Consider the following 15,652-nt stretch of genomic DNA (forward strand, 5'->3'; position numbering starts at 1 on the left):
GGGTGGCCAGGCTGGCAGCTCTCCTGCCCAAGCCGGCCACTTTCCTGTGCCTAGTGCAGAGATCGTGGACAAGGTCCACGATGTCCGCACTAGCCCAGGCGGGTGCCCGCCTCTTGCGGTCCCGGGAAGAGGGGGAGGGCATCGGGTGGGTGGCTCGATCTGTGCCAGGTGCAGGGTCTGCTGGCTGGGTGCTGGCAGGCTTGCACCTGGCACGGGCACCGTAGCCAGCCCGTGCCCCTTTAAGGGGTCCGGGGCCAGGAGGGGGGCAGTAGAGTTTCCCTGGTGTTGGCCAGAGTGGCCACCAGGGAAACCTGGGGAGGGCTAGCCTCCCACTAGTTCAAATTAAGGGGCTACACACCCCTTAATTCGAACTAGCTAGTTCGAACTAGGCTTAATCCTCGTGGAATGAGGATTACCTAGTTCGAACTAAATTCGAACTTACGGAGCGCTAGTGTAGCGCCTATGAAAGTTAGTTCGAACTAACATCTGTTAGTTCGAACTAACTTTGTAGTGAAGACATACCCTAGATCTTGTAAGAAAAAATGTCTTTTGAGCTCTCCCCTTTCCTTGGTTGCCTTGTTGAAATGAATGAGCTGTGAATGGAGAATGAAAGGGGAGCACCTCCAGCAGCAGTTGCCAGGGTGGAGAGGGGCTGGGAGCCAGACCCAAGACAATACCTGCAAAGTGAGCTTGTTAAGACTGGAAAAGACAGACGCCTTGGGAGTCAAGCAGCAAGTGTCTGCCCTTGGAAGCTCTCTCTCTGGAGCAGCATTAGGAAAGGCCAGGTGATGACTAATTGGCTGCATGAGAGGGAGAAATAGGCGGCATCTTGCAGAGGGATCCAGGGTTTTCCTCTTGTCAACATGGGAGCATGGATCCGGATCCTCAGAAGCCCAGCTCCACCCCGCCCCCATCTAACTCACCGGGCCAGTGCAGTGAGGGGGAGCAACTTTTGGTAACAAGATGGAGTGTGCTTGAGTGTGTGTGAGAGTGCATGAGTGTGATGTGTTATATGCATATGATAAGTATTGATTGATCTATGTATGTTCAATACATGTGGCGTGTTGCCTTATCCCCCTGAAAAAGATCCCGGGTGCTTCTTTTAAGCACATCTTTATGGCTGCTACCTGCAGTGCCAACAATACCAAGTGAGAAGGTGTCAGTGCCACATGCTTGTGACTCTTCGGTACCAAGGGTGGCATGGGTGCTGACAGTACCGTACGGGGCTTCAGATTTCTCGGTGCCGGCGGTGCCACAGCCGTAGATGGCTTGGACTTACCTTTCCTCGGTATGAATATGTGCACCAACAGTGCCGATGAAACAGATTTTGACTTGGCTTTGCTCAGCTTAGTTAGGTCCTTGGACCCTTGGTACCGGACCATCCCAGAGCCTCCCTGTCCAGAGCCCCGACCGGGGCTGGAGTAGGGGGCACTTTAGGTACTTGCTCCTATTTTTTTGAGGGAGAGTCACCTTTACCCAAGGAGTGAGATCTCTTCCCCATTTGATCAGAGGAAGAGTCTCTTAAAGTAGAGCTGGCCACTGTGGCTCTTTCAGACATGGCCAGAGGTGATGGTTGGCACGGGGAAGAGGAGTGCTCCGGGTCTGAAGTGGGTCTCACCATTTTCTCCAATGAAAGGAGTTTTAATTGAAGCGCCCGTGCCTTCCTTGTGCAAGCTGTTAGATGTCTGCAATGCTGGCACTGTGCAGTAGCGTGTGCCTGACTGAGACAGCGCACACACTGGGAATGACCGTCTGAGACAGGGATAGAGAGTCTGCAGGAGAGGCAGCATTTGCATCCCAGGGAGAGTAGAGATGTTAGGCCAAAATGATGGCAGTCTAACAGGAAAAAAAAGGTCTCAATATTTTTTCTTATTGAGGAGAAAAAAAGAAACTCTAACTATCAAACAAACTGTAACACTGACTGACCATTAACAATAGTGATAGAAATGTAGCCGTGTTAGTCTGGGGTAGTTGAAGCAAAATGCAGGACAATGTAGCACTTTAAAGACTAACAAGATGGTTTATTAGATGATGAGCTTTCGTGGGCCAGACCCACTTCCTCAGATCAAAATTTTGATCTGAGGAAGTGGGTCTGGCCCACGAAAGCTCATCATCTAATAAACCATCTTGTTAGTCTTTAAAGTGCTACATTGTCCTGCATTTTGACCATTAACAGGGGAAGAAGTCCAACTACTCAACGAGTGAGAGCAACTGCGGTTCCAACTGATAACGACAGTGGTAAAGAAGGAACTGAAGGGACGGTTGCAGCGCATTCTACTGTAAATCTCCAACTGGTGGCACAGCAGCGCCTCAAGACCTAAGGTAGAACATCCACACGGACACTCCCTGTAGAAAAAGATGTGGGGTCTGGTTGTGGAACAGTGAGCACTGGGGTACCTGAGGGGACTGCTTGTGAGGCTTCTTGCCGGGCCAGAGTGGCAGCTGGAGTGCTCTGTGTGACTGCTTTGGTGCCTTGTACAGGAGAGCCCCAGGCTTGGGCTGTGAGTACCCCTGGTTCTAAGCAATTTGCCCTTATTTCACCCTCTCAGCAGTGCCCCCAGACCTCCTGTTATATTACAGCGAACTGCTTAGAACCAGGACTACTTGCAGCCCAAGCCTGGGGGTACTCCTCTATAAAGGCACCAAACACAGAGCATGTCAGCTGCCTCCTTGGCCAGCAAGAAGCCTCACAAGCCTCAGACACCCCAGAGCTCTCTGTGCCCCTCCCAACCCCACCTTACACAGGGGAGAGGTTATAACCCATCTCCCCACCTTCCCTCAGACACCTCAGCATTCCCTGTACCCCACCCAGCCCCACCTTACACAGGGGAGAGATTATAACCCATCCCCCACCTCCCCTCACAAACCCCAGCGCTCCCTGTGCCCCACCCAACCCCACCCTACACAGCTGAGAGGTTATAACACATCCCCCACCTTCCCTCAGACACCTCAGCATTCCCTGTACCCCACCCAGCCCCACCTTACACAGGGGAGAGATTATAACCCATCTCCCCACAGACACCCTGTGCCCCAACCAGAACCCACCTTACACAGGTGAGAGGTTATGAAAACCAATCTTGCCAATCCCAAACAGGTTCTCCCAGTCCCAAAGGACCAGCCACAGTCCTAGGGCAATTTACACCTCTGTTCTTACCCAAAAGAGCTCGCTTGGCCCGTCCTTTAGAATCTAACATGGAAAGGTTTATTGATAAAAAGAAAGGAAAGTGTGAGAGTAAGATTGATACTGAAAGCACATCACATACACCAATCACCAAGTTCTTGCTGCAGGCTCTTAGAGATGTGACATACTGCCAGCTTACAAGTCTCTTGACTCGGAGTAAGTCCTGTCATGCCCATGAGGGTTAGCCAGCAGCCTGAGGACTTAGGGATTAACTATGTCCCTTACCTAACCAGGTAGCTGGCAGCCAACAGAAAAGTAGGTAGGAATTTCAAACTGGGACAAAGGAATTTGGGGGTTTTCCCTCCTTTGTCTCTAGGCAGTTCTCTCCATCTACTGAGGGGGACAGAGAATATGTCTCGCTCCAAGAAAAGACTCTTCACTATCTGTAAGTAGGGTGAAGTTAAGATAAATCCGTTAGGTTTTATTGTTTTCTGGTTTGGGAATCTGATGTCTGTGCATTTAAAAATGGGTTTTCCTCTCCTTTGTAACTAAGCTCTTGGCTCATGGGGGTCCCCCCATGAGTATATTAATTGGTGACTTTTCCATCTAGTCATTAGGCTTAGATAATAAAAGTTCTTTCTCTTTTCTTTTTATTAACCTGGTATTGGTTAATTTGTGTGTCCTGGTTTTACTTTAGGGGCTGAGATTTTCCAAGTGGTCTCTCCCTGGTTTTCTTATCATTACTAGGGTGCTGGCAGTGTATTTTTATCCCCAAAAATCTAGGTTTTTAAGATTTTTGGGGAAAATTTTATATCAAAGCCTGGAAAGAAAAGGTTTGGGGTACTTTTGCAGACTCCCACTTCTGCATTTATCATGCCAGAGTGGGGAAAAAGCCTTGACACATCCTATGCCACTAAGGGTCAAGAGATCCTTCCCAGCTCTCTGTCAGAAGCACCTTTGCTAAGGAAGGTATGGGCAGGAGTGCAGACATACACGGAGGCACCCTCAGGATCCTTTTATCCCCTTGCCCATGAGGAGCAAAATCCATTGTCTTCCTGTGCACTGGTGCCTCCCAAAATGGAGCTGATCACATGATTAAGTAACTTGCCCATGTTCTTTTTAGGCAAACAGCCATGGGGTACCTGCTAATCTGCAGGTTCCCAGCAGAATCCCTCGGGTGTTTATTGGCAACACTTAAGAGCCATCGCCCATGCAGCATCGCTAGTCACTGAATAACCTCTCTGCACAGTAAGCAGGGGGGATGCCTTCTGCTGTCTGCCAGACAGAAAACATTTACATACAAGCCCAGAGCCCATGTCCATAATGTCACACAAACAAGTCTTACAGGCATGAGCAGCACAGACTCAGCAAAGCACAAGCTTTCATTAGACACCTCACTCACATAGCCCACTTGGCACAGAATTGGGGCAAACACACTACAGCGGGTGCAACCAAGATCTGCATTTTCTTATTAAAATCCACTAATGTCACACCCACACCCCGTTCTCCCATTCATACTTGCTCATGAGTGTGTAGGGCCCATTCTCATAGGTGCGGTCCAGCTCGCCCTGGGTCTGCAGCAATTCATCTGGTTCCACAATGGGGGTGATGGCAGCGAAACTGGGGTGCAGGGAGCCACTGGGGCACAGCTAAGTGGGGTTACACAAGAATGATCAGATGAGACTGTCCCCAGTGGAGATCAAATTACCCTCCACCTGGTTATATCAACCACACCCTAAGCCTGTGATCTTCACATAGCCCTCCACACCAGCCTAACATGGACCCCTGCTTTCCTGGTTACTCCTCCCTGGTCTCCTCAGTGACCTTCTTTACCCGGGAACAACTTCCAGGTACTCTCATGGACTCCCACGTATTTGGAAAACTCCCCCACAAGCATTCAGGGACCCCTGCTCACTTGTGAATGCCCCCTCCTCTGAGTTCTTCATGGATCCCCTAGAAACATGGCCCATAGCTATTCAGGGACCTCACTTATCTGGGAATGCCACCTCCCTCAATCCCTTCAGGGATCCCCCACTTAACTGGGAATGCCCCCTCTTCTGGTTCCTTCAGGGACCTCTGCTCCCCCTAAGAACACTCCCCCCCACACACACACACCCTTCAGGGACCAATGCTTACCTGGGAATGCCCCCTCCTCCAGTCCAAACAGAGACCCCTGTTTACCTGAAACCACACCCCTGTTTACCTGGCCAAACCCCACCACAGGCCCCCTGCTACTCCAATCCATCCTGGAGCCGTCCAGAGACCTGTTAGGTAAGCTGCTAAAAATTAAACTTTTATCCCCCCCGCCTTGCCCACCCCATGCCACGCTGGCACTTCTCTATGGGAGAGAGAGGAGGGGAGCATGTTTTTAAATAGCAGGGACTGCAGTCACACAGGGGTCTCACAGGTGGGCTCTACCTGTGATAACTGAGCCCCATCGCTATGCTGCCCTCTTGAGGCTGTTTCATGCCACTAAATAAAAATGGGTTTCCCTCTTCCCCAGAATGCAATGTGTCACCTTGACATGATCAGACAGGAGTATGGCCTGTCAGACTGCAAGTCCCATCAGACAATGCTCCATCTTGCCTGGAGTGCAGACAGGCCATGGCTCTCTAGTTCCCATCAGGAGTGGCTGGAGCGTGGCTCTACACTATAGCTCCTAGCATGCAATATGCCATCTTTAGCCAAGCAGGCCCCGCCCAGTCGTGACACAATAGAGCATTATATACTAGGATACAGTCTCATCGGCCCTCCTTTTTCCCACTTCTCAAAATGGAACTGTGCATACTGGGGATGTAACCTCATGTGTTACCTCCGTCCACTCAAGATGGCTGCTGGAATCAAGATTGAGCACTGTATGCTGGGAGCAGCTGCACTGCAGGAACCCCAGCTTCACGGGGAGCAGGGATGTAAGCGACTAGTTGACTACCGATAAGCATACGCCATACACACACACCCCACTGCCTCTATCAGAGAGAGACTGCAAGTGCGGGGAGCAAGAGCCGCTTCTCCCCAGCACCGTCTCTGTGGGGGAGCAGGGGAGGCAGAGGCACAGCGGGGGGAGATGGGGCTCCCAGCTCACAATCGATCCTCACACAGCACCTCTACCTAGCAACTCTTAATGCATGTAAAAGGCAGAGCCACACTGGGTTACCTGTGGGGCTGGGAGCTAACCCTGCTGCAGCTCAACACTTTCCCCCTTTCGGACTAATCAAGTAGTCAATGGAAATTCCATCGCCTCTTCAATTAGCTGATGAAAGGCAATTTAACATCCCTAATGGGGAGGGGTCTTACCAGAAGGAGGCAGAGAGCAGGGAGGAGAAGGAGAAGCGCAGGCTGCATGGCGAGCCCCCCACTCGGCTGAAAAGCACCTGCATGGCTCCCTGCTCCCCATGCTGAGTCAGCCTCACCATCTGGACACAGCACTGATGAATGAATGCCAGCACCTGAGAGTTGGGACAAACGGGAGAAGATTCAGGCTACGTTCTTTATCCTATACCAGGGCTGCAGAAACTTTTTTTGACCCTCAGAAAAATCAGTCGGGGGCTGCACACGTGAGAAGAAAAAAAACCCTCCCTGATGTGGCCCCCAACTGAGAAGGAGAAAGATGCTCCTCACGTTCCCCTTGCACGTCAGAGCCTAGGAGAGGCCAGGCTAGTAGAATTTGGGTGCTCCAACTCCACGGGGTGACGGGAGAGGGGCTGCTCCCCTATGCTGAGAGGGAGGCCCTGAGTCTTGGGGGCTGCATCCGGCCCACGGGCCTCAGGTTCCCCACCCCTGTCCTATACAGAGGCCCCCAGTGCTTAATCAGTGCCAGGGCTTGTCATAGATTCATGGAATTCCAGGGCTGGCAGAGCCCTCAGGAGGCACTGAGCCCAGCCCCCTGCGCAAAGCAGGACCAATCCCAACACAATCATCTCAGCCAGGGCTTTGTCAAGCCGGGATTTAAAAACCTCTAGGGATGGTTTGCTTGAGCCCAGGTATCTCTACGCTTACAAAGTAAACGCTGGAAGCTCCACTTCATCCCCACCTCACTCGCGTAGGTACCTCCGCATTCTGATAATTCCCAGCTTGTTCAGCCCAGTCCTGAGGGGTCCTGCCTTGCTGATCATGGAGTCTCAGGTCACCCCCTGCTTCCAGGATTTGGGCAAGGAGGGGCTGTTGGCAGGAGAAGGCTGCGGCATGAACAGGGGTGCTGCCATCATAACAGCGACTGGGGACGGAAGTGCACAGGACAGGTATTACAATGAGAATGGGAGGCACTTCTGAGATGCCAGGGCAACAAGGGAGAATTTTCCCACAATGCACTGCTTCCAAGTCAGGCTTGGAGGAATGGGATCCAGAGACTGCCCTCCAGGGCACCTGCTCCAATATGGCCCCCAGGCAAGATTGGCTCAGGGGGATGGGAATGGGATATAGCAGTCACTAGTTCCACCACAAGGGTCACTCACTGGTTGGGCTTTGCTCTGAACCGGAGGAAGAGCCGGGCGACTGCAGTGTGCCCCAGAAGGGCAGCGATGAAGAGGCCTGTCTGTCCAGCTGTGTTCTGGCTGTCCACGTATACCCCTACGGAGAAGGCATAAAGATTATCCACAACTGACCAGGAATAAGGCCCATCATCCAGTGCCCCTTGGAGCACTCAAAGGCTCCAAGACCTCAGATCCTAGCATGCTATGCTCCCATCTTCAGCTGAGCTGCCAGGAGGGCAGTCCAGGGAGATCCCAGCTCCCAGCATGCAATGCTCCCATCTTGGCTTGGCCACTCAGCTCACAGCAGAGCACTGCTCACTGGAGCCATGGTCTCTCGTTGGGCCAGGGTGGATTCCCAGAGGGGTTTACCTCTCTTCAGCAGCTTCTTGGCCTTCCTCAGCCTGCCCTTCGTTGCATGCTGGTGTAACTGCTCTACAAGGGAGCCTGGCTTGGCAACATAGCCCAGGCTGGCGGGGCAGCATGGTGGGACCACTGGGGGCTTCGGCATTGCTCAGGAAAGCGGGGGGAGGCAGAAGGGAGGCTACCTGCTGGACAGACACCAGACCTGCTTCTACTGAGGAGTGGGAGGGTCACCCCACTGTACCCTTGCAGTATCCTGGACTCAACTGACGGCTTCCTGCCAGGGCTCTTCTGTTCCCCATTTCAGTGATCAGCCACATCTGAACTAACCTTTCACCCCCCTTAGCGTGACACGCCCACACACACCATGGTCTCCCCACCCCAGGCCAAGTCCCAGAACTCTCGCCCCGTTAATCCCTGCCCGGGGGGTCACTCTCACCCTGTTAATCCCTGCCCCCAGGGGGGTCATTCTCACCCCGTTAAAATACCTGCCCGGGGGGGGGTCACTCTGACCCCATTAATCCCTGCCCCCAAGGAGGGGCTTCTGACCCCATTAATCCCTGCCCCTGGGGGGGGTCACTCTCAGCCCATAATCCCTTCCCAGGGGGGTCACTCTCAGACCTGTTAATCCCTGTCCCCGGGGGGGGGGTCACTCTCAGCCCATAATCCCTTCCCGGGGGGGTCACTCTCAGACCTGTTAATCCCTGCCCCCGGGGGGGGTCACTCTCAGCCCATAATCCCTTCCCGGGGAGGTCACTCTCAGACCTGTTAATCCCTGCCCCCGGGGGGGTCACTCTCAGCCCATAATCCCTTCCCGGGGGGGTCACTCTCAGACCTGTTAATCCCTGCCCCCGGGGGGGTCACTCTCAGCCCATAATCCCTTCCCGGGGGGGTCACTCTCAGACCATAATCCCTGCCCAGAGGGGGTCACTCTCACCCCATTAATCCCTGCCTGGAGGGTCACCCTCAGCCCATAATCCCTACCCGGGGAGGTCACGCTCACCCCGTTAATCCCCGCCCAGGGGGGGTCACGCTCACCCCGTTAATCCCTGCCCAGGAGGGGTCAGGCTCACCCCATTCATCCCTGCCTGGAGGGTCACCCTCAGCCCATAATCCCTACCCGGGGAGGTCACGCTCACCCCATTCATCCCTGCCCGGGGGGTCATTCTCAGCCCATAATCCCCCCCAGCCACGGGCATTCATCCCAGCATGCACCGGGGCCCTCGCGCCACCCCACCCATCAGCCCATAATCCCAGCCCGGAGGGGGTCACTCTCACCCCGTTAATCCCTGCCCGGGGAGGGGGGAGGTCACTCTCACCCCGTTAAACCCCCCCGGGGGGGTCATGCTCAGCCCCTAGCCCCCCCGGGGGGGTCACGCTCACCCCGTTAATCCCCACCTGGGGGGGGTCACGCTCAGCCCCTAGCCCCCCCGGGGGGGTCACTCTCAGCCCGTTAATCCCCCCCGGGAAGGGGTCACGCTCAGCCCCTACCCCCCCCGGGGGGGTCACGCTCAGCCCGTTAATCCCCCCGGGGGGGCCCAGCCAGCACCTGCGGGGCACGCAAACGGCAGCGGGCACAAGGCGAGCCGGGCTCTCTCGCTGCGCACGCGCGGGGGGGGGGAGCGCTGCTCCTATTGGCGGGGCGGCCGCCGGTCCTTGCGCTGTGATTGGCTGAGAGAGCCACGGTGGGTGGGGCGGAGTCTGGAGCCCAACGGCCGGCCTGGCACGCGGCATTTTAAAAAAGGCGCGAAGACGCGGGCGGTGTCTCGCGCGGGTCGGTGCCGTTGGCGCCTAAGGGTCATACACCCAGCCACGGGCGTTCATCCCAGCATGCACCGGGGCCCTCGCGCCACCCCTCCCCCGCAGGGCCACGGGCGTTCATCCCAGCATGCACCGGGGCCCTCGCGCCACCCCTCCCCCGCAGGGCCACGGGCGTTCATCCCAGCATGCACCGGGGCCCTCGCGCCACCCCTCCCCCGCAGGGCCACGGGCGTTCATCCCAGCATGCACCGGGGCCCTCGCGCCACCCCTCCCCCGCAGGGCCACGGGCGTTCATCCCAGCATGCACCGGGGCCCTCGCGCCACCCCTCCCCCGCAGGGCCACGGGCGTTCATCCCAGCATGCACCGGGGCCCTCGCGCCACCCCTCCCCCGCAGGGCCACGGGCGTTCATCCCAGCATGCACCGGGGCCCTCGCGCCACCCCTCCCCCGCAGGGCCACGGGCGTTCATCCCAGCATGCACCGGGGCCCTCGCGCCACCCCTCCCCGCAGGGCCACGGGCGTTCATCCCAGCATGCACCGGGGCCCTCGCGCCACCCCTCCCCCGCAGGGCCACGGGCGTTCATCCCAGCATGCACCGGGGCCCTCGCGCCACCCCCTCCCCCGCAGGGCCACGGGCGTTCATCCCAGCATGCACCGGGGCCCTCGCGCCACCCCTCCCCCGCAGGGCCACGGGCGTTCATCCCAGCATGCACCGGGGCCCTCGCGCCACCCCTCCCCGCAGGGCCACGGGCGTTCATCCCAGCATGCACCGGGGCCCTCGCGCCACCCCTCCCCCGCAGGGCCACGGGCGTTCATCCCAGCATGCACCGGGGCCCTCGCGCCACCCCTCCCCCGCAGGGCCACGGGCGTTCATCCCAGCATGCACCGGGGCCCTCGCGCCACCCCTCCCCCGCAGGGCCACGGGCGTTCATCCCAGCATGCACCGGGGCCCTCGCGCCACCCCTCCCCCGCAGGGCCACGGGCGTTCATCCCAGCATGCACCGGGGCCCTCGCGCCACCCCTCCCCCGCAGGGCCACGGGCGTTCATCCCAGCATGCACCGGGGCCCTCGCGCCACCCCTCCCCGCAGGGCCACGGGCGTTCATCCCAGCATGCACCGGGGCCCTCGCGCCACCCCTCCCCCGCAGGGCCACGGGCGTTCATCCCAGCATGCACCGGGGCCCTCGCGCCACCCCTCCCCCGCAGGGCCACGGGCGTTCATCCCAGCATGCACCGGGGCCCTCGCGCCACCCCTCCCCCGCAGGGCCACGGGCGTTCATCCCAGCATGCACCGGGGCCCTCGCGCCACCCCTCCCCCGCAGGGCCACGGGCGTTCATCCCAGCATGCACCGGGGCCCTCGCGCCACCCCTCCCCCGCAGGGCCACGGGCGTTCATCCCAGCATGCACCGGGGCCCTCGCGCCACCCCTCCCCCGCAGGGCCACGGGCGTTCATCCCAGCATGCACCGGGGCCCTCGCGCCACCCCTCCCCCGCAGGGCCACGGGCGTTCATCCCAGCATGCACCGGGGCCCTCGCGCCACCCCTCCCCCGCAGGGCCACGGGCGTTCATCCCAGCATGCACCGGGGCCCTCGCGCCACCCCTCCCCCGCAGGGCCACGGGCGTTCATCCCAGCATGCACCGGGGCCCTCGCGCCACCCCTCCCCCGCAGGGCCACGGGCGTTCATCCCAGCATGCACCGGGGCCCTCGCGCCACCCCTCCCCCGCAGGGCCACGGGCGTTCATCCCAGCATGCACCGGGGCCCTCGCGCCACCCCTCCCCCGCAGGGCCACGGGCGTTCATCCCAGCATGCACCGGGGCCCTCGCGCCACCCCTCCCCGCAGGGCCACGGGCGTTCATCCCAGCATGCACCGGGGCCCTCGCGCCACCCCTCCCCCGCAGGGCCACGGGCGTTCATCCCAGCATGCACCGGGGCCCTCGCGCCACCCCTCCCCGCAGGGCCACGGGCGTTCATCCCAGCATGCACCGGGGCCCTCGCGCCACCCCTCCCCCGCAGGGCCACGGGCGTTCATCCCAGCATGCACCGGGGCCCTCGCGCCACCCCTCCCCCGCAGGGCCACGGGCGTTCATCCCAGCATGCACCGGGGCCCTCGCGCCACCCCTCCCCCGCAGGGCCACGGGCGTTCATCCCAGCATGCACCGGGGCCCTCGCGCCACCCCTCCCCCGCAGGGCCACGGGCGTTCATCCCAGCATGCACCGGGGCCCTCGCGCCACCCCTCCCCCGCAGGGCCACGGGCGTTCATCCCAGCATGCACCGGGGCCCTCGCGCCACCCCTCCCCCGCAGGGCCACGGGCGTTCATCCCAGCATGCACCGGGGCCCTCGCGCCACCCCTCCCCCGCAGGGCCACGGGCGTTCATCCCAGCATGCACCGGGGCCCTCGCGCCACCCCTCCCCCGCAGGGCCACGGGCGTTCATCCCAGCATGCACCGGGGCCCTCGCGCCACCCCTCCCCGCAGGGCCACGGGCGTTCATCCCAGCATGCACCGGGGCCCTCGCGCCACCCCTCCCCCGCAGGGCCACGGGCGTTCATCCCAGCATGCACCGGGGCCCTCGCGCCAACCCCTCCCCCGCAGGGCCACGGGCGTTCATCCCAGCATGCACCGGGGCCCTCGCGCCACCCCTCCCCCGCAGGGCCACGGGCGTTCATCCCAGCATGCACCGGGGCCCTCGCGCCACCCCTCCCCCGCAGGGCCACGGGCGTTCATCCCAGCATGCACCGGGGCCCTCGCGCCACCCCTCCCCCGCAGGGCCACGGGCGTTCATCCCAGCATGCACCGGGGCCCTCGCGCCACCCCTCCCCCGCAGGGCCACGGGCGTTCATCCCAGCATGCACCGGGGCCCTCGCGCCACCCCTCCCCGCAGGGCCACGGGCGTTCATCCCAGCATGCACCGGGGCCCTCGCGCCACCCCTCCCCCGCAGGGCCACGGGCGTTCATCCCAGCATGCACCGGGGCCCTCGCGCCACCCCTCCCCCGCAGGGCCACGGGCGTTCATCCCAGCATGCACCGGGGCCCTCGCGCCACCCCTCCCCCGCAGGGCCACGGGCGTTCATCCCAGCATGCACCGGGGCCCTCGCGCCACCCCTCCCCGCAGTGCCACAGGCGTTCATCCCAGCATGCACCGGGGCCCTCGCGCCACCCCTCCCCGCAGGGCCACGGGCGTTCATCCCAGCATGCACCGGGGCCCTCGGGCCACCCCTCCTCCGCAGGGCCACGGGCGTTCATCCCAGCATGCACCGGGCCCCTCATGCCAAGCCTCACGTGCAGGGCCACGGCCCGGCCACGGGCGTTCATCCCAGCATGCACTGGGCCCCTCATGCCAACCCTCACGCGCAGGGCCACGGCCCGGCCAATGTGATTTAGAAAGCCCCCGGCGGTTTAATTTCCTCCGTTTGTTCCCGAACAGGAAGCTCCGATACTGGACTGCCCAGTCCAAGCCGGACCCCCGGCAGCTCTAGCCAGGGCTGTGCGATGCAGACAGACACTCCCCGGCCCGGGATTCAGGGAGGGACAGCACTGGGGGACAGACAGGTGGGCCAGCCGCCCTCGCTCCGCGAGGAGGAGTCACAAGCCCTGGAGGAGCAGGAGGGGGGACAGCCAGTGTGCCTCAGCCCCCCGATTCCTGGCACTTGGCATTGGGTTTGCTCCTGGAGCGGCTCATGTCACAGCTGTCGGAGCCGAGGGGCTTTCTTCCCAGGAAACGAGGCCCGGGGGAGAGCCGGATGCTGGCCAGACGTGGAGGCATTGGCATAGGCAGGCGCTACGGTGCCAGCGAGCAGGGGGCGTCCACGGATGGTGTTTTAAATCCCAGAGCCCCGGCTGGGCGAGGGCTTAGCCGACATGCTGCTGCCAAGCACTCGAGAGCAAAAAGCACTTGGCACCAGGCCCAGCCCTGCAGCCAATGCCTGCTCTTAGCGAGACGGCTCAAGCCACCGCCCCAGCTCCCAGAACCTCCTGCGCCGCTCTCCCTCACTTCCACTCGGGTCGCCGGCAGCTGGGCAGGTCCAGGATGGGGCAGCAGGGCAGAGCCAACACCGGAGCGCAGCAGCAGCTGGCTGGGAAAACTGAAAGTGGCTGCCGTGCCCCACGGCACGGCACGGGGCCCAAGACGGGGGGGGACTGGGCTTGCAGGCGGCTTTCGCTTTCCCTTCCCCTGGTCCCAGCAGGGAACAGGAGCAGCACAGCAGTGGAGAGGGGCACGGTGCAGCCACAGGGACCCAGCCCCTGCGCTGATGAGCACCCCAGATACCCCATGAGTGAGTGGGGGTGGGCATGGGCCTTTCCTCACTAGGGTAGGCCAGCTGGCATCCGGCCACAGTGCAGGGGCGAGGACAGGGTGGGAAGGGGGGCTGGCACTGGGTTACACTCACCCTTCTCTCCCTCCACAGGCCTCACCGTGGCTGCACTGCTCCTCACCCAGCTCAGCACCCAGCTGGGGGCAGGTACGTACAGCTCCCCCGGCCATGGACCCCCCCCGTGCACCCGCCACTCACCCCCTCTCCTTGCAGACCAGCTGCCCGTCAAGCTGCCCGCCACCTCGGAGGCTGTGCTGGGGGGCACCGCGCTGCTGAACTGCACCTACCCGCCCGTGGCGGACCTGATCCTGTACTGGACCCGCCTGGAGCCGGGCAGCGAGAGGCCTGTCTACACCTACTACAGAGGGGAAGACCTGCCCCGACATGCTGACCCGGCCTATCAGGGCCGGGCCACGGTCCCAGCTGGGCAGCCCAGGCACGGGGATGGAGCCCTGCAGCTGCACAACGTGACGCTGTCTGACGAGGGCAGGTACCGCTGCCGGGTGAAGAGCGAGCACGGCATGGGCGTTGCTGAGACGGAACTGCGGCTCATCAGTGAGTGGGATGCAGGCCCTGTCTAGGGACACGGCTCCCCTCTGGCTCGCATCCGGGCCCTTTCCTCCCAGCCAGGCCAGGAGCTGGGCACCACGTGGCTTCAGTGGCAGCGTGCAGGGCCACGCCCTTGGCCCGCCTCCGAGTGGCCAGTGCCACATCCCAGGTGCTTCAGCGACACGAAGAGAAGAGGCGATTCTCACGCACGCCCTGGGGTGCCAGCTTCGGGCAGTCAGAGGCTGGCACACGCAGAGCTGCCTGGCCTGGCTCAGCAGGAGGGCCCTGGCCTGGCGGCTGGTGTGGGCAGGCTGGGAGGACGGGGACGTTGTACAGGCTGCCCATGTGCTACGTGCAGAAAGGCTCCCTGGTGCCCATTCAAAGCTGCTGCCAGTGGGGGACCCCTGCTTGTCGTGTTACGGGACGTAACGCTTCCTGCCCCCCAGCCGTGCTCGTGTAACCCTCCCCTCGGCACCAGGCTGCACCGGCCCAGGCCTCTCCTGCAGCACCCCCATGCCGCCCTTTGCTGCACCGTGCCTGGGCCCAGCAGGAGGGGGGGAGCAGGGCGACCCCACCCACGCAGGAGGGGAGGGAGTGCCTTTGGGCAGTAGGCAGTAGGCGATCCCTTCCTCGTGGTTCCCAGCCCCTCGGCTCACGGTGCTGGCTGCCGCGAGCCACGGAGCAGCTGTTTGCAGCCACCTGCCCCCAATGACCCCGAGTGGGGCCCTGTGCGCTGTGTGGACTTTGCCCATAGGTCGCTATCGGCTATCCTGGCTCCAGCCGCATCCTTGCTCCTCTGCCCTGCGGACCGTGACGCTGACGTGCCTGGCGGAGGGCGGCTACCCCCTCGCCACCATCACCATTCGGACAGCTCTGGCAGGGACTACGGGGCCAAGCTGCTGGTGGGCACGGACAGCCAGGGGCTGTATAACACCTCCCTCAGGGCTGAGGTGCCCTGCTCGCTGGCCACCAGCTTCGCCTGCACCCTCAACACCGCCCTCCACCAGCAGAACCGCACCTGGACGCTTCTCATGGAAGGTGAGGGCCCTGTGCCGGCGGGAGGCCGGAGCCGGCGA

The 15,652-nt window shown here is 61.4% G+C and overlaps 1 protein-coding gene across 7 annotated transcripts in view; it reads right to left on the reverse strand.

The window, feature by feature from the left end:
* Positions 1-9,825, reverse strand: part of LOC102458573 (inactive serine/threonine-protein kinase TEX14-like) — a 41,333-nt gene extending 31,508 nt beyond the window's left edge. For 2 of the 7 annotated variants that reach the window (XM_075917947.1, XM_025178207.2), the window contains exons 1-6: positions 7,960-9,094; positions 7,573-7,687; positions 7,169-7,334; positions 6,416-6,567; positions 5,325-5,397; positions 4,640-4,770 (exon numbers count right to left, since the gene is read on the reverse strand). In XM_075917947.1, the coding sequence (XP_075774062.1) occupies positions 4,640-4,770; positions 5,325-5,397; positions 6,416-6,567; positions 7,169-7,334; positions 7,573-7,687; positions 7,960-8,098 (776 nt within the window). In that variant the 5' untranslated portion in view covers positions 8,099-9,094. Of the gene's footprint in view, positions 1-4,639; positions 4,771-5,324; positions 5,398-6,415; positions 6,568-7,151; positions 7,335-7,572; positions 7,688-7,959; positions 9,096-9,499 lie in introns of those variants that run through there. The other 5 variants (XM_075917944.1, XM_075917946.1, XM_075917945.1 and 2 more) reach the window with 5 other exon arrangements.
* Between the last annotated feature and the right edge of the window lie 5,827 nt (positions 9,826-15,652).

This window comes from Pelodiscus sinensis, unplaced genomic scaffold (assembly GCF_049634645.1).
Source record: "Pelodiscus sinensis isolate JC-2024 unplaced genomic scaffold, ASM4963464v1 ctg135, whole genome shotgun sequence".
Lineage (NCBI taxonomy): Eukaryota > Metazoa > Chordata > Testudines > Trionychidae > Pelodiscus > Pelodiscus sinensis.